The sequence below is a fragment of the Artibeus jamaicensis genome, unplaced genomic scaffold, assembly GCF_021234435.1.
Source record: "Artibeus jamaicensis isolate MK-2021 breed Jamaican fruit bat unplaced genomic scaffold, CSHL_Jam_final contig_648, whole genome shotgun sequence".
NCBI lineage: Eukaryota > Metazoa > Chordata > Mammalia > Chiroptera > Phyllostomidae > Artibeus > Artibeus jamaicensis.
This window is the reverse complement of record NW_026521912.1, coordinates 769047-796367: the sequence shown is the minus strand read 5'-3', so window position 1 is coordinate 796367 and position 27321 is coordinate 769047. Positions and strand designations below refer to the sequence as shown.

General features: G+C 52.4%; 3 protein-coding genes across 4 annotated transcripts; 2 read left to right on the top strand and 1 right to left on the bottom strand.

The window, feature by feature from the left end:
* The first annotated feature begins 5196 nt into the window (after positions 1-5196).
* On the top strand, positions 5197-21337 carry TIMM44 (translocase of inner mitochondrial membrane 44). The gene is made up of 13 exons (XM_037158932.2): positions 5197-5304; positions 6980-7081; positions 9433-9603; positions 10597-10677; positions 11387-11515; positions 13502-13641; positions 13937-14022; positions 14634-14726; positions 14834-14958; positions 16350-16400; positions 19480-19569; positions 20321-20431; positions 20763-21337. The coding sequence occupies exons 1-13, from the start codon at positions 5260-5262 to the stop codon at positions 20880-20882; spliced, it is 1344 nt and encodes a 447-aa protein (XP_037014827.2). The 5' UTR covers positions 5197-5259; the 3' UTR covers positions 20883-21337.
* A 72-nt stretch (positions 21338-21409) lies between these two features.
* Positions 21410-23316, top strand: CTXN1 (cortexin 1). Its single transcript, XM_037158933.2, has 2 exons — positions 21410-22017; positions 22344-23316. Exon 2 carries the CDS (start codon positions 22364-22366, stop codon positions 22610-22612), a length of 249 nt encoding a protein of 82 aa, XP_037014828.1. The 5' UTR covers positions 21410-22017; positions 22344-22363; the 3' UTR covers positions 22613-23316.
* A 1310-nt stretch (positions 23317-24626) lies between these two features.
* Positions 24627-27303, bottom strand: SNAPC2 (small nuclear RNA activating complex polypeptide 2). 2 transcript variants are annotated; one of them, XM_037158959.2, is made up of 5 exons: positions 27058-27302; positions 26392-26511; positions 26190-26258; positions 25631-25901; positions 24627-25537 (listed from the first exon to the last, which is right to left on the bottom strand). In XM_037158959.2, exons 1-5 carry the CDS (start codon positions 27238-27240, stop codon positions 25206-25208), a joined length of 975 nt encoding a protein of 324 aa, XP_037014854.2. In that variant the 5' UTR covers positions 27241-27302; the 3' UTR covers positions 24627-25205. The 2 variants fall into 2 exon arrangements, with proteins under 2 accessions (XP_037014854.2, XP_053526870.1); XM_053670895.1 differs by lacking the exon at positions 26190-26258 and having other exon boundaries at positions 27058-27303.
* Positions 27304-27321: the final 18 nt, after the last annotated feature.

The window sequence follows — 27321 nt, the reverse complement described above, 5'->3', positions numbered from 1 at the left end:
CTCTCTCTAAAAGTAAATGAATAAAATCTTCTTTTAAAAAGTGCCCCACAGAGATCCCTTGCCTCTTCCACTATGTGAGGTTTATTGAGGCATAATTGATATACAAAACCTGCATTTACTACATGTGTATGCATAATGTATTTAATGAATACATTTTAATGTATACAGTTTGATGAGTTTGGACATATGCCATAGTCAAGGTAACAAACATATCTATCACCTCCAAAGTTTCTTCCTATTCCTTTGTTTCTTGGGGGTTTTGCAGGGGCATTGTGGGGGAGAGTAAAGAACATCTAACACAAGATCTACCCTCTTAGCAAAACTGTAAGTGTACAATAGTGTTGTCAACTACAGGTACTATGTTACACAACAGAGTTCTAGAACTGAATCATCTTAAATGTCTGAAACTTTATACCTGTCGAATATCACTCATGGTACATTTCTGGCAAAATGTGAAACTAATCATGCTGTACAAATCAGTCAGCTTCAGAATGTGGGACATTTTTACAAGACAACAGGATTTCAAGACTCCCCGTCCTCCCCCCCCCCCAAAATTGAGGAAATTTTTCTAGATTAAAGGAAACTAAAAGAGATGTGACAACCAAATGTATATAAGTGAAATTTGATTGAACTCTAGATTTTGGTTTACAAAGCTGTAAAGAGAAAATTGGGGAAAGGATAGCATAGTTTTATCTGATTGAATTTGAATGATTTACTCCACGATAATAACTGGCTTGGGGTGAGACTGGCATTGTGGTCTTGTAGAGGATGCTTTTAGGGGATACATGCTTAAATATTGAAGGGGAAGCATCATGATGTCTGCAATTCTTTTTTTCCTCAGAAACATGATTTTTTTCTTTTAATATATTTTACTGATTATGCTATTACAGTTGTCCCATTTCTCCCCCTTTACTCCCCTCCCCACTGCATACCCCCTCCCGCCTGAATTACCCCACCCTTTATTTAGTTCATGTCCATGTTTCATACATATAAGTTCTTTGGCTTCTACATTTCCTATACTATTCTTACCTCCCCCTATTTTCTACCTACCATTTATGCTACTTATTCCCTATACCTTTCACCCCATCTCCCTGTCCCCCTCTCCACTGATAATTTTCCTGTCTATGATTCTGTTCCTGTTCTAGTTGTTTCCTTTTTTTTTAGGTTTGGTTGTTAATAGCTGTGAGTTTGTTGTCATTTTACTGTTCATATTTTTTTTATCTTCTTCAATTTCTTAGATAAGTCCCTTTAATGCTTCATACAATAAGGGCTTGGTGATGATGAACTCCTTGAACTTGACCTTATCTGAGAAGCACTTTATCTGCCCTTCCATTCTAAGTTATAGCTTTGCTGGATAAAATAATCTTGGATGTAGGTCCTTGCCTTTCATGACTTCAAATACTTCTTTCCAGCCCCTTCTTGCCTGCAAGGTTTCTTTTGAGAAATCAGCTGATAGTCTAATGGGAACTCCTTTGTAGGTAACTGTCTCCTTTCTTTTTGCTGCTTTTAAGATTCTCTCCTTATCTTTGGTCTTGAGTAATGTAATTATGATGTGCCTTGATGTGTTCCTCCTTGGGTCCAACTTCTTTAGAACTCTCTGAGCTTCCTGGACTTCTTGAAAATCTATTTCCTTTGCCAGATTGGGGAAGTTCTCCATTATTGTTTCAAATAAGTTTTCAATTTCTTGCTCTTCCTCTTCTCCTTCTGGCACCCCTATAATTTGGATGTTGGAACATTTAAAGAAGTCCTGGAGGTTCCTAAGCCTGTCCTCATTTTTTTGTTTTTGAACTCTTGTTTCTTTATTCTTTTCTGGTTGGATGTTTCTTTCTTCCTTCTGGTCCACACCATTGATTTGAGTTCTGGATTCCTTCTCTTCACTGTTGGTTCCCTGTACATTTTTCCTTATTTCACTTTTCATAGGCTTCATTTTTTCCTCTAATTTGAGACCATATCCAACCAATTCTGTGAGCATCCTGAGCGCTGGTGTTTTGAACTGTGCATCTGATAGGTTGGCTATTGCTTCATTGCTCAGTTGCATTTTTTCTGGAGCTTTGATTGGTTCTTTCATTTGGGCTTTTTTTTTTTTTTTGTCTCCACACACCTGTCACATAGTAAGAGGCAGAGCTTTAGGAGTTCACCAGGGTGGACTGTGTTGTGATGCTATATGTGGAGGAGGGGTCCTAGAGGGAACAATGTCACTTGCTCTGCTCTCTGCCAGTTTCCAGTCACTTCCCCCACTACCCACAATCAAATTGGGTCCCTCTGATGATGATTCCTGGGTGGGTAGATTTGTGTATATTCTAGGACTCCTACAAACTCTCCTATGAGGCTGGGAGTTTCTCCCACTGTGGCAACCCCCATAGGTGTTTCCAGTCGGAGGCTTTGAGGCTTTATTTCACAATGCTGAAGCCCTGGCTTGCACGATCTGTCTCACTCCCCAGTTGCTCTTCCCAATTTATCTGCATGCCAGTGTGTGATAAACACTCGCCACCAGCTGCCACCTCACCTCAAGTTCTTTCCGCCCAACTGCCAAGTCTCCACCCCTTCTACCAGTCTGGGTGAGTGCTTTGTCTTTAACTCCTTGGTTGTTGCACTTCCATACAGTTTGATTTCCTGTCAGTTCTGGTTGTTTCTGGTTTTTCAATTTGTTGTTGTCCTTCTTTTAGTTGTGCTAGGAGGCACAGTGTGTCTACCTATGCCTCCATCTTGGCTGGAAGTCTGCAATTCTTTTCCAAATGGTTTAGCAAAATGAACAAATGTTTTTTTGTTCCTCGATTTACAGTGGAGTTGTGTCCTGATAAATCCATCATAAATTTAAAATGTCTTAAGTCAAAAATGCACTTAATACACCACATCTACCTAATGTCACAGCTCAGCCCAGACCATCGTGACATGCTCAGAACACTTACATTAGCCTCTGGTGGGCAAAACCCTCTTCCTGCTCCTGCCTAGCACGGGAGAGTATCTGACCACATGTTGCTAGCCCAGGACAAGATCAAAATTCAAAATTTGAAATATGGGTATCCCATTTGTACCACTGTAATGTCAAAAATCATAAGTTGAACCATCAAAATTGGAAGCCATCTGTGTATATTTGTATAAATATATTTGTATATACATAGATGTACAGTACAGAATGCTAAAAACAAGTGTGGCTAGGTGAAGGGTATATGAGTGTTTATTATACTATTCTTGTAACTTCTTTGTAGCTTTTAAATTTTTCAAAATAAAGAGGTGGGAAAAACAAACCACTCTCACTCCTCCACATATGTTTCTCAAGCTGTTACCATTTCACATACTACTCACAGCAAAGACCCCTGGAAGGAGTCTATGCACACTCCATGTGCTGATGAAATGTTTAATAACTGGCCCTCAAAACAAACCAAAAAGCCCTGTCAATTTCTGTGGTGTAAATACTCCCACCATGGCCAATTTCAAACTACTAATGTGGCACCATTAGACACAGAATTGGTAAGCAGTGCATGTAGCAGTATAACATCATACAGTGTTTCCAGCCTACAGATGTGATATATGTAAATAACCTCAGCAGTGTATATAGTAACATGTAGTAAAATAATTAGGTAGTGTTGAGTTTTGATTACCTTTGTTTTAATATAATTCATTTGACCATAGTTTATACAATCAAATTTTTTTTAATATTTATTTATTTATCTTTAGATGGGAAGGAGAGAGGGAGAGAAACATCAATGTATGGTTGCCTCTAGTGCATCCCCTGCTGGGAACTGGCCTGCAGGGAACTGGCTTGCAACCCAGGCATGTGCCCTGACTGGGAATTGAACTGCGATCGTCTGGTTCTCAGACCTGCGCTCAATCCACTGAGCTATACCAGCCAGGGCTATACAATCAATTTTTAAATAATGACTGTGTTTAGCAACTGGTTCCAAAATTTCTAAAAATTTGACAGTTGTTTCTCACCAGCCAGTACATACTGGCTCCAACACATCCCTGTAAAAACAAAAACCAAAAACAAAAACTCAGCCACTGAAACCTTGGCTTCCACAGCACTTTTCAACAGAACCCTCTTGCTCACCCCACCAAGGACCTCCATATTGTAAATTTCAAAGGATGATGGATACAGCTCTGCCTGACCTCAGCATTCACCACTGTTTACCCCATCTACCTTCTTCGGGGCCCTCCTGGTTTTTTCCTACCTGTTGACAAGTTCTGCCTTGTCTCCTTTAAGGGCTCTTCTTCCCCCACGGTACCTTTGACCCTTTGATATGCCAGTTTGACACATTCTTCATGGGTGCCGTTGTCCAGCTCCATGGTCCCAACTACAACTAAGAAGTCCAGACCTTCTCAGCTAGTTTGCTCCTCTTGGAATAAAGACATTTCAAAGCCAGAGTGGAGTTTGCACCCCTTGCTCCCACCACAAGGAGGAGCTCTGGAGGGACAGTGAACGCGGAGGAGTGTCTGTCCACTTACTTTCAAGTCCCTTATCACAATTTAATAATGCAAAAGGCTTCAATAGGGCAAACGCAACATACACGAACTCCCCCAAGTAGTAGCTGGGTGCTGACGGGACACAGGCCTAAGCTTCTTTAGTGCAAGGTGTGTCACTTCACACTGAACCGATGGAGGGAGGAATGACCTACAACCAGCCTGGTCTCAGCTTCCTTTTCCTCTTTCGACCAAAACCATCAGGAGCTTTCCCAAAGTGCTGTATACTAAAGTGGGCTCATTCACTCATGTTCTTGGAGCACCTCAATTACCCGTCTGGCAGTCACTGTCAGTCAGCCAGTCCTTGGAGTAGATCACTATCGGGCTGGTTCACTGGCGGGCCAGTCACAATTCGATTGAATCCGTTCTTGCGGTGGGTAGTTCGGTCTACCCGCTCCTTCCGCCAGGGGAACCCTGCACACGCTGCAGCGAAATCTCTGCTCTTACAAAATCCAAGCCCTCAGGCCCCGCCCCTTCGTAGTCTTACCCAATCATAGGTCTCTGCCTCACAGGAGTTCCCGCCCTCCGGATCACCTCCAGTTACAGGCCTAACTCTCCAAATCCTGTACTATCAGACGCCTAGCTCTCCAGGAATTCTTGGCCTCCATTAGGCATAGTCCCTATTGGAGACCTCTCTCCAAGCCCGCCTTTGTTGGGAGTTCTACCAAATCTGAGAGCTTTTCTCCTCTCAACACCTCCCCCAGGGCCTCCAGCTTTTTTCAGGCCTCCTGCGTTCCCGGCAGACGCGAAGGATGACGCCATCAAATCGCGCTGGGAGGTCACACGGTATCCTCCAATATGGCGGCGGCGGCGCTGAGGAGAGGCTGGTGCTGCTGCCCGCGGGTGAGTGGATCCGTGAGGGCGGGGGTGGGGAAGGAGGCACGCCTTCGGGAGCTCTCGGCCCACGATCTCTAGGTTCTCCTTCTTCTCAGGCCTTTGGTCCCGTCGGCCCTTTCCTGGTCTTGGAGAGACGCTTGGGGTCATCTCGTTTGGTCAGCGGAGGCCAGGACAGGGGCTCGGAGCGAGGCCTGAACACGGGCTCTGAGCGTGACGGGCTGGGGCGGCGTTGCGCGCGACTGTGCTGGAGCGGATCCCTGCGCCTCGCCTTCTATTCAGATCTCATTGGGTTGACGCCTAGTAGAGAAAAAGTAGCGAGAAGACAAAATCCGTGACAGTTACGGCTCGCGTTTATATGCCAGATCCTCTACCGAGAGCATTACCTGTATTGCCTCCCCTGTTGGCCCGTGGAGGTAACTTTTGACTTAGTTAACAACTGTTTCAGTTTTGCGATGGGGATTAGGCGTGTAAAATTCACTTAAAAATAGTACTTTATGTTGTTGCTTATCAACCAGGTTAATCAGCCTGCCCACAGTCTCGGAGCTAGTGGGGTGGCAGACCCCCATCCAAAGCCAGGGTGTCTTTGTGACTCCAGAGGAAGTCTGGAGGAGGGTAAATAATTCATTGGCATCTGAGTGCTGGGAGAAAGACGTTGTTTTTGACCCTGGACTGATTTTTTTTTTTTAACTGTTGCCTTGAGTCAGCGTTTAGAGGTTGAATTTGCATATGTTTGAGGGAACCGTCTTCAGGTTTAGTCTGTTATGGGATTTATGTCCCAAGTTAGACAGTCATCATCTTCTGTTTCAGACTGCTGGAGTCAGTGGCTCCAGGATCCATGAGTGAGGGCACATAGAGAAGTCCAACAAGTTATTTAAACTCCCGTGCGTTAACTCTAGAACAGCTATAGGAGATCGTGGCATCTGTTTAAGTTTGGGTTGTTGCCTAGGGTGTGAAACACGGAGAGGAAAGGCCCAGGGAATGTGGAATTGGAAGGCTGGTTCTATCAGGTCATTGACCATTCATGTGCCTGGCTCCATGCTGGGTGCTGACATGTAGCATTGAACAGGACCGGCACAGTCCCGTCTCTCATGGAGAGAGAAGAAATGCCTTAATCATTTGGTAAGAGAAGAAATGCCTTACACATGAGGTTAGCAGCATCTTTGCCCAAGTTGCCCTGCTTGAAGCCTGACCCTGGATGAGGACATTGTAGGTTTATTCCAGGGTTGTACTTCGTACATGAAGTTATCAGTGTTTGCCTCTCAATGCCCAGGTCTCTGGTCTTACAAAGCCAGCAGAACTGGGGTGGGCTTATGAGAAAAGACTGCTTGCCACCTGTATTGAGGCTCAGCCTCCCTCAATAGTTTTCAGACTAAGGGATTAAATTGGGGATTTATCCTTGTTCCACCATAGGTTGCATTTTCTGGGACCCATCTGTTTCCCCCTGTTCAGAGGCTGGAGGGAAGATACGGGCCCTAGAGGTGGAGATCCAGTGTTTTCTCTTTCCACCAGATTCCGCTGGCTTCTCAGAATTTGGGAAAGCTGTAAAGTGTTCGGCAAGCTATAGGCATATGGTAAAAATCGGCAAATGAGTCTCAGGTGACTCCTGTTTTTTAGCGTGGCCTACTTACTTCCTAGCCATCCTCTTATCTGAATGGAGCTTTCTCGTTTCTCCCCCAATTAGAGATGCCTTGTCAGTGGAGTCCAGTTTCTATCCAGCCACAACCTTGTGCCAGTACCCCGTGGTACCTATCAGGTACGCCGGCCAGATGGAGAGCTGCCCCTGGTGAGTAACTCAGGAAAGGAGCAAACAGAAGGGAGAAGCCTAAAAAATTAGAACCAGCTGAGAAGAGAGGGCTCCAGGATGTTGCCCATGCTGCCATTAGAATCTGATTGGCAGGCATTCCATGTCCAAGGCCTTTGCAGTTACAGAGCCTGGTGTGCCTGGTCCTTTCTGTATCCCCAGAAGTGCTGGGCATGGCTCAAGGTAGGAATCTTGCGTCATAGAGTAGCACATTGTAAGGCATCCCTTGTGTCTTCCACCAGTGGGGCCTTTACAGAGCAAGGCTGTTCCCTTTTCTAGGTAACTTCCCTGTGAGTGCTTAAGCAGAGTGACCCAACATAGCCTGGGGCTCAGCTTCCCAGGCTGCCTCTTCCCAACCTTTATGTTGTTCCTGACAGGTAGCATTTTCTAGAGCTTTTGCCCTCCCCATTACCTCTCTTTAACCACACTTCTGTGGGTACCTTGCCACCACAAGAGGAAAGCCCACCACCTGCTACTCTTCTCCAATCTGCAGCTGGGGGCCCACACTCCCTTTCCAGCCTCATCTCAGCTGTGTCTGTGTAGGCAGCTAGGACCTGGGCCTGCCTGTCTCACTCAGGCTTCATCTTTCAGATCCTTTTCTGGGGCCAATCCAGGCATGGAGTAGGCTCTGTGGCCCACCCTGTAACTGCCCAGTCCCATTTGTCTACCTACAGTTTGTAGTACCTGAATGAGTGGCAGGGCTGCTGTAAGGTGGCATGGTCCCTAATAGTCTTAGAGCTCGGAGTCCCCTGGAGAGAAATTTGGGTCAGGGTGCATCTAGAAAAGAGGGCAGCCTGCTGGCAGCAGGCCTGGATGCCCCTCTTGTGGAATAGATCCTGGGCCTATTGAAACTTTCCTTGGGGCTTGATGGGTGGGGAGGCAGCAGCTCTTGAAACCAGTAAAGTAGACCTGCAACTATGGCTGCGCGTCCAGCACAGTGTAGGGAGTAATGAGAGCAGCTGAACGCACACAGCCACTTCACTGTGACTTGACTCTCTCATGGTCACTCTTGACTCATTCTCTTGCTCTTAGTTATATAGGTGCCAAAGCAGGGATCTAAAACAGGCTCTGGCTGACCTCAAAACCTGTGTCTTTTTTTTTTTTTTAATTGATTTTAGAGAAAGAAAAGGGAGGGGGAGAGATAAAGAGAAAGAAATACTGATTCATTGTTCAACTTACTTATGATGTTTGCTGACTGGAGAATGAAACCTGCAACCTCTGTAGCCTTGGCATATCAGGACGATGTTTTAATTAACTGAATTATCTGGCTGAAGCCTGTGTCTTGAGCAGTGTATGGCACTGGTACTTGTGCCTGGAGCAGGGCCTCTTCTGGCCTTCCTGACCTCTGGTCTCTGGCTTTTGGGTATGTTGGGTTTTCTGGTGAAGGGGAACTCGGAGCTTGAGCTCTTGGTGATCCTGTGGGCTGAGAGAGGGAGGTTTGGACCAGTCCCCGGGCCCCTGAGAGACATATAAGTCCCGAATGGGGACTTGGTAGTGGCTCCCAAAGAAGTTACCTGGCCCCAAAATCCCAGAGAGCAGGACCCTATGCCAGCTTCTTTGAGATGAGGGGCCACTGAGTCTTTTCAACTCCAGTCCTGGGGCAAGGGCCCCTTTGGTATTGACTTTGGCCTTGGGTGAGCATGTTGGAGTTCTCATGATGATTCTACACTGTACCTGTTTCTTGTCGAATGTTTCCTGTGTTGGTAAAGGAGCCTGGCATTTTGTTATGTTTTTAATAGAACTTTTTTTCAAGTTTTAGATTTGCAGAAAATACAGAGTTGCCATATACCTCCTCTCTCCATCAGCACACAGTTTCCCTGTTACTCATGTCTTGCATTAGAGTAGGATATTTGTTGCAACTGATAAGCCAGTATGGATACATTATTATTAACTTAAGTCCATAGAGCACACATTAGGCTCATTCTCTGTGTTGTACATTTTGTGAGTTTTACAAATATAATGATGTGTATCCACCAGTATACACAGAATAGTTCCATTGCCCTAGTAATCCTGTGATCTGCCTCTTTATCCCAAATCCTAAACTCTGGCAACCATTGATCCTTTTATTGCCTCCATAGTTTTGCCTTTTTCAGAATTTCATAGAATTGAAATCAGATTGGCCCCTTTCACTCAGTGACGTACTTTTAAGGTTTCTCCATGTCTTGTCATGGGTTGGTAGCTCATTTCTTTTTATTGCTGAATAATGTGTACTTTGTTGTCTGGGTGCCTCACAGTTTATCAGCTGTTGCCTTTTACATTTGTCTTCATTGTTAAACCTGTAGAAACAGAAAGGAGAAAATTAAAAATTCTTTATTGCTTTTACATCTTTTCAGTCCAAATCCTATTCTTCTGGAAACAGAAAAGGCTTTCTCTCAGGCTTGCTAGATAATATCAAGCAAGAATTAGCCAAAAACAAAGAAATGAAAGAAAGTATAAAAAAATTCCGAGACGAGGCCCGGAAGTTGGAAGAGTCAGATGCGCTCCAGGAAGCCAGAAGGAAATATGTGAGTCCCTTTGCTTTGAGTCTCCCTTGCTGGGACACTTGCCTTCAGAGTTGGGATCTTGCTGGTCCCAGACAGTATGGAGCTCAGTGCTGGTGTGAAGTGGGGCAACAGCTTGTGAGGAGGTGAGGTCACTCACTGAGGATAGCTGCCTGGGCCCAGCTCTCCAGTTCGGTCGTGTGACAGGATGGCACCCTCTGTGCCCCATCTGCGCTGGCCTCTGGATGCCTATGAGGAATACAGGGCCTCAGAGCCCACTCAGCCTGCAGAGTCAGAATCTGAGTCCCCACTGGCCCCTGTGACCCCTCAAGCACTGGGTTCAAGGTGAGCTGCTCCTGAAAGCCTCCTAATTGTGGTCCTCTGGGCCAAATGGGTACTAGTGTAGTTACTAACTGCCACTTCTTATCAAGTAGCTGCCAAGTGCCCACCACTGTGCCTGGGGGCGCACGCACTGGCCAGGTCCCTCGGTGTTTGTTCTCTTGGCTTCCCTCCCAGGCTGAGTGCAAGCCCTGTTCCCTCGTGAGTGTCCCTAAGCCTCTCACGTGGTTATAACCACCTGTGAGGGGATTCCACCCAGTGAAACATCACCCTTCATTTTCATTAAGGAGGGCATGGGCTGGGAGTCCTTTGGGGACAGCATGCTGAGGTTGGGTGAAGTGGCTAGGGTGTGGGAGATGCCACAGGAGCTGGTGGCTGGGTGGAGGGTAGGGTGGGGCAGGAGAGTGCTAGGGTGGAACTGGTAGGCAAGACCACCCCCTGCTGATCAGAGAAATGCTGGGCCAGGGTGCCTGTGCTTCGGAGTTTTGGTCGTCCTTCAGCTGCTGAGACCCACAGGCCAGGTAGTGGGGCAATAAGGGGCCCTTGGGATGGGGAAGAGGGAGGCAGCATGGGGGGAGTTTGAGGAGGAAGGAGCTGCTGAGAAAATGCTTCTTTGGCCCTTTGGATGTCCCATAACTACTGTGTGGTAATAAAAGGAACCAACATCCTTCATTGTAGAAAACCATTGAATCCGAAACCGTGCGGACGAGTGAGGCAATCAAGAAGAAGTTGGGGGCAATCACTGGCACTGTGAAGGAGGTAATGGCCTCTGGGTCCCCTCAGTTTTCTGGCAACAGCTCCCGGGCCCATCTGTGCCTCACCTCTGAAGAGGACAGTGGTGCTGGCAGCCCTGGATGAGCAGGCATGGGCTTGGGGCTGGGTGGCTAACAAGGGAAGAGCCAGCCAGGCCTGGAAGCTTCCAGAGTTCAAATACTCAACCCCTGAGAAAGGAGGGGAAGTCAGACTTGCCCACCTGCAGGGCAGTAACACTGGGATAAAATGAGGTTTTTTTCCACTTGCCTAAAAATAGAAGGGGTGAGGACGGCTCTCCCCGAGGAGAGGGTGGATATGGGAGTGAGACCCCCTGGATGCTGTGAGAGCTTTTCTTCTTGTTGCTTCTGTTGTTCGTGTGGGCAGGAGAAGAGGGGCAGGTCTTTGCAGAATCTGGGCGCACCTCACCTTTCTTATGCCTGCTCCCGGGCTGCTATCCCTGTAGCATCCTGTGAAGACTCCCAGCTCCTTCCCATTCTGGGAAAGGACAGTTGACCAGGGTCCAGCACACCAGAAATTGTAGGCAGTGTTCTTGAACGTGCATGCCTGAGCCTTGGGGCCTCAGGAGCCAGATGAGTTCAGAGTGCTGGTTCTCGCCCACCCTTAGAGGCCAAGGACTGGCCTTAGTTCCAGGGATGCTCCTGTGGTTCCCTGAGAGAGCCTGTGCTGACATCCTCACCCTTTTCTGTCTCAGTAGAGTCTGGATGAAGTCAGTAAAAGCGACCTTGGCCGGAAAATCAAGGAGGGTATGGAGGAAGCAGCCAAGACGGCCAAGCAGTCAGCCGAGTCCGTGTCCAAGGGTGGGGCCTTCAAAGCCCTCTCCCAGGTGAGTTAGATGCTGGGGCCTGTGGCTGAGGACAGTCTGGGCTCTGGCCCTCTTTGAAGCTCAGAGCAGAGTTCCCCCCCTTGGAGTTCAATCCCAGAGAGCACTGGCTGCACTGAGGGGGTATAGTGGGGCTGTGAGGAAGGTCCACTCAAGGGGCCAGGTCATGCTCCCTTCTGGTTGGGTGGCCTTGGGCAAGTCACAGCCCCTGGGGGCGGGGGGGGCGGCTGCAGTTTGATACGCTGAGAGCCTCTTGCCCACTCTCAGCTGCCAACACCCTGAGCTTAGATCCATAGCTCCATAGCCCAGAGGTCCATCATGCCAAGGGTGACTCGAGGTTCTGAACTCATTCCAGTAACACTTGTTGGACCTTAGCACACAGCAGGCCCTCTGTTGGCCATGGGAGCCACAGGAGTAAAAATCCCAAGTTTCTGCTGTCAAAGGGTTTTAGGACAGGGAAGGGGACAGGAAGTTCCTGAGTGACATGTGACAGGCTCACACAGGGAAGGGGCTGCAGGCAGAGGGAGCAGACCTGCAAGCACCACCAGCCTGGGGTACGCCCTGCAGCCTGGCACAGCTGGCACGACCTCAGGGGTCAGAGGGAGGCTGAGACAAAGTAGGGACTGTTGGCCTGGCCCTGTAGGCCAACTCAGAGGACCTCTGGTTTTCTCCCAAAAGTGACAAGGAGCTGAAGAAAGGATACAGGCAGAGCTTGGAGATACTGTAGGCTCAGCTCCAGACCATTGCACTAAAGCGAGAACCACAGTAAATCACTGAAATGTGGTTTCCCAGGGCGTATAAAAGTTATGTTGCCCTGTGCTGCAGTCTGTAAGCATGAAATAGTATTGTGTCTAAAGCACACAGTGTACACGATTTAAAATGCTTGAGCCCTGGAGGTTGTAGGTCAGTGGGTTAAGCACTGTGAATCTAAAGGTTGCTGGTTTAATTCCTAGTCGGGGCAGTTGCCTGGGTTGCAGGCCAGGTCCCCAGCCCTAGCTCAGGGCATGTGAGAAGCAACCATCTATATATATCTCCTTGTCTTTCTCCCTTCCCTTCTCTCTAAAAGTAAATAAACCTGCCTTGGCTCGTGTAGCTCAGTGGATTGAGTGCAGGCCTGTGAACCAGACAAGCACGGTTCGATTCCCAATCAGGGCACATGCCTGGGTTGCAGACCGGTTCCCTGCAGGCCAGTTCCCAGCAGGGGGCGCACGAAAGGCAACCATACATTGATGTTTCTCTCCCTCTCTCCTTCCCTTCCCCTCTAAAGATAAACAAATAAAATCTTTAAATAAATAAATAAAAGTAAATAAACCTAAACAAACTAAAAATAGTTCTCTGCTAACAAAAAATGTTGACGATCCTCTGAGCCCTTAACAAGTTGTAATTTTTTTACTGGCAGAGGGTCTCACCTTCAAGTTGTAAAAAAGCAGTGCCTGTGACTGCAGTAAAATTAGGAACGCCTGTACTGGGTGTGGGAGAGGCACAGCCATCCCATCTGGGCTCTGGCGGTGGCACAGAGGAGGCCTGAGAATGTCTTGGGAGGCCCTAATGCAGCTGCCCTTGGCAGGGAGTGGGGAGGATGCGGGGGTGGGTTCCAGAGATTTGGGAAGGGTGGCCCACAGACTCGGCTCTAACGGGAGTGTGAGGCATTGGTAGAACCTAGGATGTGTTGGGTTTCCAGGGAGAGGGAGATGTTGATCTTGAATCTGAGAGTCACCTGAGGGCAGGGGAGGTATGTCTGCTGCTCCTGGATTGGCGGGGGGTGGAAGTCAGGCAGAACTGGAACCTCCCAGAGGGCTTGCCCTGCTGTTGCCCTGCACCAGGCCAGGTGAGGGCTCTGGGCAAGACAAGGCCCTAGAGTGTCATCAGGCCCAAGGTCGGGGTTCACAACAGGCAACCCTACCTCCAGGCACAGTTGCATCAGCTGATACTGGCCTGGGGGTATCATGAAGGCCCCTGGTACCCACCCTGAGCTTTATTCTCCTCCAGGGGGTGGAGTCAGTGAAAAAGGAGATTGACGAAAGTGTGCTGGGCCAGATTGGACCCTACCGCAGGCCTGAACGGCTCAGGAAAAGGAAGGAGTTTGCTGGAGAGAAGTTCAAGGAAGAGAAAGTGTTTGAGCCCAATGAGTAGGTACCAGGCCAAGTGGGGCTCCCTTCACTGCCTCCTTCTCAGGCTCCCAAAAGTCCCACCCAAGTCAGTTATCAAGTTTGTTTCCTGCTTCAGGTTCCCTGGCTCTCCTGAGAGAATTTGGGGGAGAGTCAGTGGTGGGAATGGCAATAGAGAAGGCAGGAAGCTGAGAGACAAGGGCAGGGTCACCTCAGCCCCTGAGCTTGGGCCATCCTGCTGTCCCCTCCCTGCAGCAGGGGGCCTAGACCCAGTGGCTCCCCAGCTGCTGCTCACTGGCCACTCCATCTTCCCCAGGGAGGCCCTGGGGGTCGTGTTGCACAAGGACTCTAAGTGGTATCAGCAGTGGAAGGACTTCAGGGACAACAACGTGGTGTTCAACCGTGAGTGTTCACATTGCCGACACTTAGTCACAGCAAGGCCGTGACAGGGGACACTGAGCACTCCTAGGGCTCTGGGCACAAGCCACAGGCCCGTTTTACAGAGGAGGAGACTGGGGTGAGAGAGGACCACTCATTTCTGCATGGTTACCCAGTGAGTGGCCAGTGGGTGGGCACATTGCTCTCGGGGCTGGTGGCCACAGCAGGGTGGCCTGGTGCAGTGGCTGTGCATTCCAGAAGATGCTCCCTCATCAGGGAGAACAGGACAGGAACCCTGGTGCTTGCAGAGCTAGAGCCTGCCCAGGCCTTGGAGTTCTCTGATCTTTCTGGGGTGGGGGCCTTCCCAGATGCTGACAGAGGGTGGGGCTGCACCACCTAGAGGCCTGAGTTTCATAGTTTGCACTTTCCCTGAGGCTCACAGTTGAGCAGCTTCTGCAGCCCCTGAGGCCAGTTGGCCTCCAACTCTGTGTCCAGCTGAGGAAGCTGGCTCAGGTCCTCTCACTTACCCAGCCTCTTTCTGGAGCAGCCATGCAGGGGCCACAAGGCACTCACAGAAGTCAGGGATGAGGGGTATGTGTCCAGAAGGGAACCCTACCCCTGCTTCTCTCCTACAGGGTTTTTTGAGATGAAGATGAAGTATGACGAGAGTGACAACACATTCATCCGAGCCTCCCGAGCACTGACAGACAAGGTCACAGACTTGCTGGGTGAGTGGGTGGCTCCAGGACCATCCCGCCCCACACCTGCATCCCTGGGCTGGCAACAGGGATGGGGTTCCTGCCCCCCTGCCCACTCCCGCCTTGGCTGCCCTCAGGGGGCCTGTTCTCGAAGACAGAGATGTCAGAGGTGCTCACGGAGATCCTGCGCGTGGACCCCGCCTTTGACAAGGAGCGGTTCCTGCAGCAGTGTGAGAGTGACATCATCCCCAATGTCCTGGAGGTGGGTGCCAGACCCTGCAGGCCACTCCTTGGGGCCCTCACTGCCCTGCTTCTGGGGCACCACCAACCTTGAGAGCAGACCAGAACAGAAGTTCCTCCGGGGATGTTTGGCCAAGGGGGGTATTTTCTCAGCAGAGGTAAAGCTTCAGTCTTCATAGCCTGAGCACCCAAACTCCTGGGCCCTGTCCATCAAGTACCTCTGAGAAGGCACCTGTTGCCTGTGACCTCTCTGGTCCCAGTGGTGGTAGCTCCGGCCCATGCTGTGGGTCTGCTTCTGGGACTGAGTCTCTCTTCCCGCCTCTTGTTTCCCCCACATTCTCTGCCTGGAGCTGTTCTCTCGTGGCTGCCAGCGCTCAGGTACTTGTCTTCCAGGTATCAGAGCCTTTCAGGAGTCAGGCAGAGGCTGGCTGCTGGCCCTTGGGGAGAGCCATGAGGAGGCCTGTGGGGGTGCACAGAGCTCAGGCTGGACCCTCAGGCAGTGGGGCAGGACCCGGGCCACTATCACAGTAGGGGCTTTTTGCCCTCTTCCCTCACAAGCCTCTATGGGAGCCCTGAATCCTATTTTCTGGGCCCCTGACCCCTTCATTTGGCTCAGGAATGAGGAGAGGGCCACTTACTCAAGGTCCCACTTCCTTGAAGCCCCTTCCTAAAGCTGCCTTTTGTCTGTCCTACCACAGCCCCCAAGACATGGTGGCCAAAGCCTAGGCAACCTCTAGCCCAGCCAGCCCAGGGCTTCAGGGGCCTCTAGTAGGACAAGAGCAAAGCTCTCGACCCCAGGTGGATGCCAGCCCCCTTCCTTCCGCCAGCCTCCATGTGGTTCCCTCTCCATCCTGACTGCCTGGGTCTGTCTTGCCACCTTGGGCAGAGGTGGGAGTGGGGCAGTTCCTGAGAGCAGGAGCCTAGGCTTTGGCATTGCCCTTTGGGGTGAGGGTAGCCTAGCACCCAGCCTGTCTGTAGTTTCCCACAGGCACCTGGCCCTCCTCCCCTCTCTGGGCTCCTCCTAGATGCTCCCCAGACCCAGCCCTGGCTCCAGGTTCCTGTGGAAGCATCCCCACTCCCATTCTGCTCCCTGGCCATCCAAAGCTTCATCTCCTGGGGAGGCAGAAAGCTGCTTGTCACCTCCTTGGCTCAGTGTCCCTGCCTGGGTGACAGCCTGGCATGCTGCCACCTTCCTCTCTTACCAGGCCCTGGGGAACCCACCTTAGACCACCCAGGAGTCACACCACAGGGGCTTTGCTCCCAGGAGCCCCCCTACTACAGCCTGGCTCAAGCTATACACACACTCCCTTCCTTCCTCAACCAGAATCTGTGGGCAGAGTGGGGGTCGGGGGAAGGGATGTCTGTCTACAGAGGAAAGGATTTCGTTTACTTTTTTCATATTTCCCATTGTAGGCTATGATTTCTGGAGAGCTTGACATTCTCAGAGACTGGTGCTATGAAGCTGTGAGTACTTTCTTTCTTTCTCTCTTCCTTTCTTTTTTTCTATTCAGGCCTAAAAAGAATTTACAGTTTAGAGATCTGATTGGATGACTGACCTGGAAAGACCATGACAGGGCCTGGCATCCTGGTCAGATGGGGATTCTTACGTCTGACACAAATCGGGCATAGCCCCTTCTGCCCCTTATGCATATTCGTGCAGTATATTGGGTGCCACGTAACCCACAGGACTCGTAACCCACAGGACTCGCCGGGGCCCAGGTGGCTGGTCCGTTCAGGCTAAACTCTTAGTCAGGGATGGTCCTTCTAGCTCACGCTTTCCTCCTTCACTTGGCCTAAAGGATGGCTTGGGGCTGAGCCTGGCTTCCTGCTTTGTCATGCAGGACCCTTTCTCTGTCCTGATGCTGGTTAAAGAGGCTCATAGGGCAGAAGAGTGATCCTGGGGAAGGCGTCTGAGTAAGATGAGGATTCAGTGTGGCCTCTTCTGTTTCAGGTGGCCTTAAATGACAAAAAGCAAGGCCCCATGGCCAGGTGGGCTGGGGGCCCAGGGGTCAGATGGAAAGGGGCAATGATTAATTCTCAGGTGCATTAGATGTTCCCCCAGAGCCCATAGGTGCTGGGGAGAGAGCAGTTGGAGGCCCCAGTGTAACCTCCCTTTTCTGAGCCAGAGTTGTACTGTTTTCTGTCTTGTGGGTACAGCGTGAACACAGAAGTGATGTTTCAGGACGCACACAGTGCTAGGTGAATTCATTAACTACTCTTGCTTCGATACTCCAGAACACAGAACAAAACAGACTGAAACCAGAAAAGACACTGGCGTTTGTGCTGCCCGTCACATGTCAAACCCAGTAAGCAGAAACAGGGATTGAATCTTTATGGGCACTTTATTCAGAAGGCCAGTGATCTGAGAAGATGGTGGGTTTGTACCCTAACAGACCATCTTAACATTTTTTTTCCAAGCCCACATGTAAGGGAATAAACAAAGTGCAGTGAGGGTTTTGAGATTCAGGGAGGATTAGGTGAAAGAGACTGCAGCATCCCTGTCCTGGGCAGTCAGCTGTTCCCAGGGTCAGGTAGTCGTCTGTCTCTCCCCAGAACACAGAGGCCTGCATGCCTCTGGTTGTCCCCAGGCGGTGATCTCTAGCAGTGCCCCAGGAGGTTGGCAGTTCTCCCAGGAGTCAGGACAGGCCTTATCTGTAGTTTCTGAAACAAAAGCTTTAACATATGCATCACCTACTAGGCTTATTAACTACCTTAAACTAAAAATTTTCAGCTTTTGAGTCCCCTGTCAAGATATTGATGACTTTCCTGCCCAGGGAGGAGCCATGGGTCCTGATGAGGCCCCAGTGCTCCCTAGGGTCAGGGCTTGGGGGCCCAGGGCTGCAGGCAATGCTAGACTATGAGCAGCCAGTGAGGTGTCCCCAGTAGTACATTGGTAGCCTCATCCCCTCAGGGTTTTTTGACTCCTCTGGCCACTTCACCTCACCCCACTTGCTCCCTGACCTGTGTCTTCATGGGGTGTTTTCTTCCATCTTCTTTGTATTAAACCCAAAGGCTTTTTTGACTGATTTGATTCTGTGCCAGCTACAACCAACTTGGAAAAAGTAGAGACATTGTCAGATTTTCTTCGAATACTCCCGGACACAGTGACTAATTCAGCAGTCAGTTATGAGTGTTTTTGTTTGTTTGTTTTAACTTCAGGGATGGTCCTTCTAGCTCACGCTTTCCTCCTTCACTTGGCCTAAAGGATGGCTTGGGGCTGAGCCAAGTGGCTTGGGGCCCTTAGGGTATGACGGACTCTTTCCAGAGAGCTGCCTAGCTGGTGCCTTTAGAAATGCACATGAAGCTGTACCTGCTCACAGAGGTGTGGGTTTGGTTTTTTGTTTGTTTGTTTGTTTTTTAAGAATTTATTTATTTACTTTTAGAGGGCTAAGGGAAGGAGAAAGAGAAGGAGAGGAACATCAACTGATGTGAGGTCTCTCCCACACCCCTAACCAGGGACCTGGCCTGCAATCCAAGCATGTGTCCTGACCAGGAATCAAACCAGTGATCCTTGCTTGGGTTTGTAGGCTGGCGCTCAGTCCACTGAGCCTTGCCAGCCAGAGGCACAGAGAAAAGTGTTACCTTTAATGTCCTGGCTTGAGCGCCAGCCTTCGAACCAAAAGGTCGCCCATTCAATTCTCGGTCAGGGCACATGCCTGTGTTGCAGGCCAGGTCCCTGGTTAAGGGTGTGTGAGAGACCTCACATCAGTTGATGTTTCTTTCTCCTCCCTTACCCTTTCTCTACAAATGAATATATAAAATCTTAAAAAGTAAAATGTCATCTTTAAGAAACCTCACAAGAAGTAGAATGGGCACCATTTTTTTTATGTTGGCAAATCAGTTATTTTGATGAAAGTAGATGCTCTCGGAATGTCTTCCTTCGTGCTTGTCTGTTGTAATAATGGGGCTGCACATGTCCCAGAGGCAGTGTTTTGGTCTTGGGAACAGGCATGAGGGGATTAAGAGTGTCATTTGGGGTGCCACTGTCCCTGTAGGGAGAACAGGTTGCCTGTAGCAGTCAGCTGCCTGCGAGGGACTAATCAGTGAGAAGAAGAGAGTTTCAGAGCCACACATGGGTTGGGGCAAATCCTAGAAAAAGTGTTGGATTCCAGGCCAAGACTTGGAGGGAGGTAAATGTGGGGACACTTAAGATCAGCCAGCAAGGCCTCAAGTCTTCCCTGCTAGTGCATTTCAGGTGGCTTTCCAGGGGAGCTGCCTGCTTAGCCCATGAATACCACTCTCGTTGGGCAGTCGTGACATGGCACCATCTTTGTAATGAGAAGGAAGCGGGCCAGCAAATGGGCAGCACTGGCCTCTGTGCTTAGAACCATGCTCCTGGCATCCGCCGCTCCTGGCATAGCACACCACTCACCAGGGCCGTTTCTGGAAGGTGCAAGAGCTGAAATCAGGAAATTTTGCCAGTGAGCTGCCTGCAGGAAGAGTGTCTCAGGATGCCAGCACCAGCCTTCACCTGTGGCACGGTGTCTTGATGTGGCCTGGGCTTGGGTGGTCCTCAGATGGGCATGTTGGCCTCTTGTTGCAGACCTATAGTCAGCTGGCCCATCCAATCCAGCAGGCCAAGGCGCTAGGCCTCCAGTTCCACTCCCGAATCTTGGACATCGACAATGTCGACGTAAGTACCTCTTCCCTAGTGGGCTGGACAGACCCTGGGGTTGGGAATGTGAATCGATGAGGAGTGAGCTCCCCATCCCTGGAGGACTTCCAGCACAGGTGGGCATTTTGATTAAATGACCTCAAGGGTCTATTGCAGTGAAAAATTTCCATAGTCCTGTGGTTGGATTATTCTTTGGCTAGTAGTGGGCCCAGGGGGTGCTGCACCTAGACCTCAGGGCCCCCCAGGGTCCCCCAAAGTGGTGACATACCTGTACCTTCACTGGGGAGTACGGGGTTTTGTCAGGACTGCTGAGGCAACAGCTCTGCCAGTCATCTTACTTTCCTCCATTTGGGGCTGAAGGCATGCCAGTGCCAGCTTTCCTCTCCCATCTTTGTGCCAGGTGCCCGACGCAAGTCCTGAGGCCCCACATGGCCCCCAGTCTAGGGACCAAGGCTGCCAGGGTGTTGGGAGCCCTCACGGGTTCTCAGAAATTCAGACTACATCTCGTAGTGGAGGGCTTGGACTGGTGCATGGGGAGAGTCTCCCAGGAAATCCTTGCATGGAAACAGGCCGGCAGGAGATGACACCTGTGGGGGACTGATTGGGGTGGATCCTCGGGGTCCCTCTAAGGAGATGAGTCAAGATGTTGAGGTGCTCGGGTTCCCTCCTGGCAGCACCCCAGGAAGCAGGGTAGGGGATTGGGTCTCCATATCAGGGGGAGCAGCAGGGGACCGTTCAGTGCCACCCGCCCTGTCGGCTCCCCTCACAGTTGGCCATGGGCAAGATGATGGAGCAGGGGCCTGTGCTGATCGTCACTTTCCACGCCCAGCTGGTGATGGTGATCAAGAACTCCAAAGGAGAAGTGGTCGAGGGTGACCCGGTGAGTGAGGGAGGGGACCAGGTAGGGCAGGCAGCCAGCCCAGGACCAGCTGGATGGCAGTAGCCAGCCACCTTGCACAGGTGGCAGTTCAGAGCCAGCAGGTTCTATGACTGGGAAGGAACAGGGTGGTGCCTTGAGAAGCCCCAGGGTCTATATTGGGCCTGGTAGAGGTCAGAAGGCAACTGACCTGTTCAGTTTCACCAAAGCCTAACTTTGAGCCTCTGCTCTGGACCCCAGGCCCAGGTTGACACCCAAACACTCCTCCTGGCAGCCTCATCCCATTGTGCCTCTCTGCCCCGGGGCTGTCCCCATCCCCACCCCATCCTTGCAGGACAAGGTGCTGCGCATGCTGTACGTATGGGCACTTTGCCGGGACCAGGATGAGCTCAACCCCTACGCGGCCTGGCGGCTTCTGGACATCTCTGCTTCCAGCACAGAGCAGGTCCTCTGAGCTTGGTGGCCACAACAGGGACTCTGAGCTGTATCATGCAGAGCAGCTGCACGGCGTGGGACCGATGTCCACCTATAGCAACAGACCTCTGGGGATAAGACTGTGGACTCTGGTCCATTCTGCCATAGTGGCTACAGAACCAGCTGGGCAGGAAAGGACCAGGGACTGTGGAGGGCTGCTCTCCACAGTGGCAGCCCCTGTACCACCCTCTGCTGCATAGGGGCTGCTGGCAGGCAGGTCACCAAGGCACACAGGCCAGACAGTGCCAAGAGGACCTGGCCCAGAACAACTCAGGATGGGGTGGTGGGGCCTGCTGGACACATTAGTCAGGCTGCTTTAGCTCTATTTAAAACAAACAAACAAACAAACAAACAAACAACGTTAACAGTGCTCTTATTACCTTGTATGTATGCCTGAGATTTGGAAGTGATAATAAAACACCAAAGGGCAAGAGAGCAACTTGGATGATCTGAGATGTCTGTCATTGGGGTGGCTGTACTTGCCAGGTCACTGAAGGAACTGGGGACCTAGTGGGGCACCTTGTCTGGTTGGGACCCTGTACCCCTCAGGATGAAAGGAGACCAGTGACAAGAAAAGCTAGGGAGGATCTCTAGGGTGGGTTTCCTCTAGGGTGGGATCTCAGGGTTGGGGTTCCTCCAGGGCTGTGGGAACTTGAGCGGCTGAGTGGTGCTGGGGGTGGCATTGGGATTCCCCAAACGGGAAGTCTGGGTGAAGGTTCCATCGGGAAGAACGGGGATGCAGGAGCTAACAACGGGGTGGAGGCATCTGGGGTGCTTGGAGGGGTGGGGTCCTAGATACCTGCAGATCCGCTAGGCCTGGGCACCGATCCTGAGGCCGGGCGCGGTGGCTGCCGAGCTTAGCTCCCGGCGCAGCCTCCGCCCCCCGATTCCCGCCACCGCCCCGCCCCCGTTGCTATGGAAACAGCCGCGGCTGCCGGCTTGCTCGCGCCTCGCCCGCCTAGGTCTCTGCTGCTTCCAGGGGCGGATGAGGTGGGCTGAGCACCAGCTGCCTCCACTGTCACCACCACCGGGAGAGGCCGAGAGCGGAGCCGGCACAGGTCCCAGAGAAGAGCGTGGCTGCTGGGCGCTAGGTCCCCATCGCGGTCGAGGCCAGGGTGAGGGGAATTGCAGGGATGGTGGGGGAAGGGGTCTCTGGGACGGCGAGAACAAAGACAGCGGGCAGGGGCCGGGCCAGACTCCACTGCGCACCCGGGCCTCATGGTCACACCTGTTGTGTGCTGGCCGCTGGGTCAGAGCTCCGTCTCCCAGCTTTCAGCGCCCCAACCTGCGTGGAGTTGGGTCCCTGTGTGGCGGTCGCAGCGTGTCTACGGGTGGGGGCATGGGCGTTTCCCGGAGACCAGAGAGGTGGGACAGGCAAGGTCGGGGGCGACGTGGGAAGGCAGAACCTCATTCCGGTGCCGGGCCAACTCCTTGCCCACAGGGCGTGCGGCGATGTGAGCCATGAGCACGACCTGGACGCTGTCCCCCGAGCCGTTGCCACCATCGACGGGGCCCCCGGCAGGTGCGGGCCTGGACGCGGAGCAACGCACGGTGTTCGCCTTCGTTCTCTGCCTGCTTGTGGTATTGGTGCTGCTGATGGTGCGCTGTGTGCGCATCCTACTCGACCCCTACAGCCGCATGCCCGCCTCGTCCTGGACCGACCACAAGGAGGCGCTTGAGCGTGGGCAGTTTGACTACGCGCTAGTGTGAGCCAGGCATCCCCCGGTGGCCCTCCGCCGGACAGGGGTGCCGGCGGGCCGACTGCCCTCAGGATCCCATCCCAGAGCTCAGCCCAAGGGTGGGGCGTAAGAAGTCCAGCCTGCCCCGTCCAGGCTCTTCCCATCCTCAGGCCTCTCCTGTCACCCCTCCTGGCCAGCCCGAGCCCCACTCTGTGCCTTTATCCCTCCCTGTCCTGGCCCCCTAAATTAACCGAGCCCGCATTGTGTAGGTGGCTTTGCTATTGTCCCGCCTCCAGCATGAGTGGTCTGTCCGTTCCTGGATGCGGAGGCTCTGTCTCCTTCCCTTCCCATCTGGCCATCCCCACAACATCCCCGCTGAGTGTTGAGCCCCTGCGTGGGCTCCCTCCTGGCCCCACGGGATGGATGTTGCACGCCCCACGCAGGCCACCCTGGGACCTAGCCTGAAGAGTGACAACGGCTGCTGTGTCCAGGATGCGTGGCGCCTTCCGTGGGGGGAAAGCACGGGCAGGCTCACTCCCACCGGGGCTCAAGCTCTAGTCCAGATTGGCACACCCCTCGCTCAGTCACCACTTCCCGTAGCCCAGTCACTGGCGACCCCGCTCCTTCCCCGAGTCCTCCCACACCCCAAAGTCCTCCCCCGCCCCTCCCCATGCCTTCTCACTCCTACCTGCCTGAGCTGACGGTGATAATAAAAGCTGTTGAGTGCTTACTTGAGCGAGCTGAGTTAGCGCCTTTCGTGCCCAGCGCTGTGAAGACCCAGACCCACACTTTGGGGAACGGATGTGTAACCACCTCAATTTCCCCAGCTCCAGGCAATCAAGACACCCCCCTCTTTCCTGTGGCCTGGGGAGACTCTGGGGGCTGTGAAATGGACTTAGCCGAGTGGGGAGTTAGGGTGGTGTGCCCTCAGCCAGCCCTGGAGCAGGGTCTCCTGCTGCAATGACCACATCTTCAGCCCCAAACCCTTCTAACCCTGCCTGGTCCCTTCTTCCCACCATCGTTGCATGCACTTGGGTACCCATGGGTCTGGTGGGGGCAGGATATGATCATGGAGTGGGCTGGCCCTACTCCACAGCCCGTGTTGTGCACTCCGGGGGAGCTGTGTGCAATGTGTGTGTGAAGTGAGGGTTTCTATAAAAGGAAAGCTGAGTGAAAGCACCCTTGTAATACATTTTAGCAGCTCTCAGAGGACTAGGTTGGCCTGGGGGAATGCCATTCCAAGGACACCTGGTTCCTGCCCCACCCTCCCAACCTGCCCCCACCACACCCTCAAAGACTGGTGGAGGGGAGACCCCTTGCAAGGAAACCTAATGGCATCTCCAAGAATTCAGGGCCTTTGACACAAGCAGCTGGGACTACTGTTCCCTCCTTTACCCAGTTCTGCTCCTCCTCCCCTTGTTTCCACATGTCTGCCTTAGAGACCCTCTTTCTAACCTGCAACATCTGACAGCCCACTGCCAACGCTTAGGTCCCCCAGCTTTGGGCTTGGCTACTGGCTGCCCTGTTGTGAAACCAGAATATCAAGACTTCACTAAAGGAACTTCAGACAGAAGTGGCATCACACAAAAAGGGGAGAGAAGGCATGATATAAACAGCCAAGTGCCAACAGGCCCACCTGTCTATGCAAGAACATTCCTTTCAGGTGATACAGCTCACCCCTCCCAGAGTGCACTGGCAGCCCTGGTGAGGGTTTGGTTTTGTTAAGTGCAATGATTTGCCTAACACATTCTCACTCTGCTGGTGTCGCCCCTCCATCTATCAGGTAAGGTTACTCTGCTCAGAAAGCCTTTCCCTGACACCTGTTGAGCTCAGGTTGGCCCTGACCCTCCCATCAATCACCAAGGGTTGCCTCATAGCCAAACTGAGGTCATCACTCCAAGCAGCTTCAGAGCTAACCTGGCAGTGGTAGCCTTTGGTGACTACACCCCCCTCCCTTGGTCCCTAGGATCCTAAGCTCTGCCTCTCCTACCTCTCTGACATCTCCCTCTGCACTCTGAACCCCCATTGCCACTTTAATTCAAATATCAAGGCAGACTGACAACTTTATTCAGTTGTAGCAATGCTCCCCAACCTTTTGGCACCAGGAACCTGTCTCATTGAATACAATTTTTCCTCAGATGGTGGTGGTGGCGGGGGGGGGGGGAGCGACAGTGGAAAGCAGGAGGCAGAGCTCAGGCGGTAATGCTAATGTGAGTGAAGCTTCACTGGCCCCCTCCCACCTCCTGCTGTGCAGCCTGTTTCATAACAGGCCACCCAGACCAATATAGGTCTGAGGTCAGGGGTTGGGGACTCCTGAGCATAGGACATGGGCCACAGGATACAAAAAGCCAGGAGGACCCAATGCAGGGGAGGTGCCAATGATAGTTTTTAGCCCAGCCACGTGGTGGTCTTCACCTCAGTTCTGTGGCTGGACTTCTGTACAACTGGGTTTCCACTTCTGAGACCCTTGCTGTATGGAGGGTCTTAAAGGCCATTTGGTACTGCATACCCAATCAGGGACTTCTACCATGACCACATCCCCAGGCATACCCAGTGCCAGCCCAAGCAGAATTGAAGGCTAGGGCCTAAGAGATGTTTGGTGTGTCCTCTGCCTGCTGGGCCCCTCACTTTGCAGAGGTAGGCACCTGGCCTATAAGCTCTAGGGGCACCAAGAATGGGTTGAGGGGGCAGACCCCAGCTGCTTGCCAGGCAGATCTTGGTTCATCAGGACTGGCCTTCTCAGGGGTCTGGGGTGTAGCCGGGCTGGCCTCCTCTTGCCCCCTAGGGCCAGTCCCACAGTCCTTAGGCCCTGGCTGCAAGTTCCCAGTGTTGGGGTCAGACTGGGGAGCCATCAGGCGTAGGTATGTATCCATCATATGCTCAACCAGGACTGCACAGGGCAGGTGAGGCAGCTCCTCGGGAAGTGCCATGAGCAGGTCAAGGACCACTGCTGACTCTGGTGATGGACAGAGAGGGGAGGAATAAGAGAAGAGCAGGGTTTGCTGCCTGGAACCCAACCCCCACAGCTCCCACCCCCCATTCTTCTCACCAGCTGCAGAAAGCTCAGGGCCACGGTAGCTGTGGGAGATGGAAGACAAGTACTTGTAGATCTTCTCAAAGTCCACTACGAGGTCTTCCTCAGCAGAGAGGCCAGCCGGGAATTCAGAAGGTGCCTCAGGGGCGGGGCCAGGAGCCTCAGGACTCTGGTCTTCCTGCCCACTAGGGATGCTGAGGGGCAGCAGTTTCCCACGTGCCTGAGTGGGCTTGGAGGGCTTGGACTGCAGGAGGCTGGTGGGCTCCACAGCTGCGATGGTGAGCGCCTGCCAGACAGAGAGATCAAGGAGAAAAAGAGAGAAGTCCTCCCTTCAGCCACTCCCCTGCCCTGCAAACTGCGCTGAACCCTCCACCTCTGCCTGCTCACCCAGGGAAAGTGTCACATATAGGAGACGGCCTCAGAGTGGGGAATACTGAGGCTCAGGGTGTCTCCTAACTTGCCAGAGTCACAAAGCTGGTAAGAGGAAGGGCCCAGGACACACCACCTTATTTAGACTCTTCTATATGACCCTGTCCCCAAGGACACCCCCAGCCTGCCTAGGGGATGGCCATACTTGTGAGAAAGCCAGAGTCAGGGTTTCCTCCAGCGGGCCTGTTATCTTCTCTGCCAAATCAATCCATACCTGGGCAGAACAACCAGAAAGTACATGGTCAGCATAGGGATCACCCCTCCTGAGGATCACCTGACCAGTTTATCCTCCCAACTCTCACCCCATCTTCCAGGGGCTGGCCCTGGGGAACCTTGCCCTAACTCACCTCGATGGGGGCTGGAATCTGTGTTTCCAGGCGTCTCTGACCCTTTGGGACACCTGAACGCACCCTCTGAATGGCTTCCCGGGCGACCCGGCCCTTGAGCTGCTGGAGGAAATCCCGAATCTGGGGAAGACAAATGAGGAGGATGAATGGGCTTTCTATAAACCCAGAGCTGGGGGACAGAAGCCAAAGACCACTGCCTGCTCCAGAGCCGACCACTACTTGCTTCCTGCAACCCCGTCAAGGGCCACAGAGATTGTGTCCAGGGTGCGGGAACAAGGCGCAGCTGCGACCTAACGAAAAGGTAAGGTCCAGGCCCTTGTGACTCCTCCCCGCAGCCAGGGCCCGTCCCCAGTCTAAGCACTACCCTATTCACTTCCTAAGCTTCGTACACTCCGCCCGCCCCATTTCCCCGATTCTTATTTCTACCACATTCCCGCCTAGTCTCGCTGCGCTTGACGCCGCGTCCGTCCAGTGCGCCGGGTCTCGGCCCCCCTCGGTTCTACTTCGAGTGCGCCCCGCCTCTAAATTTTGCTTTTGCCCAGCCCCCAGCTTGTCCCGCCCACGCCCCGCCCCCCCCGCGCCTGTCCCTCCCCCCCCCCCCCCCCGCCGCCGCCGAACACGTCTCAGGTCCTCCTCCAGCCTAGTTATTTTCCCGGAATCCCTCACCTCTGCCTCGCTCCGGTCTGGAAGCTCCCCAGCCAGCTCGGCGGCGTCCGGCTCCGGATGGTCACGCCGCGTTTGCAGTAGTCGGAGCAGCTGCCGCTTTTCGCGAGCGCTCCAGACCGTGGTGCGGGTCACTTCGCCCAGATAGCGCGCCGGGGCAACTCGCCGCCGTTGTGGGGGTTTCATGCCGAAGAAGGCAGTGTTAGGTTTCCAGGCTCACTTCCCTGGAGGGCGGAGCTACGGAGGCCGCTTGGACCAGAATGCACA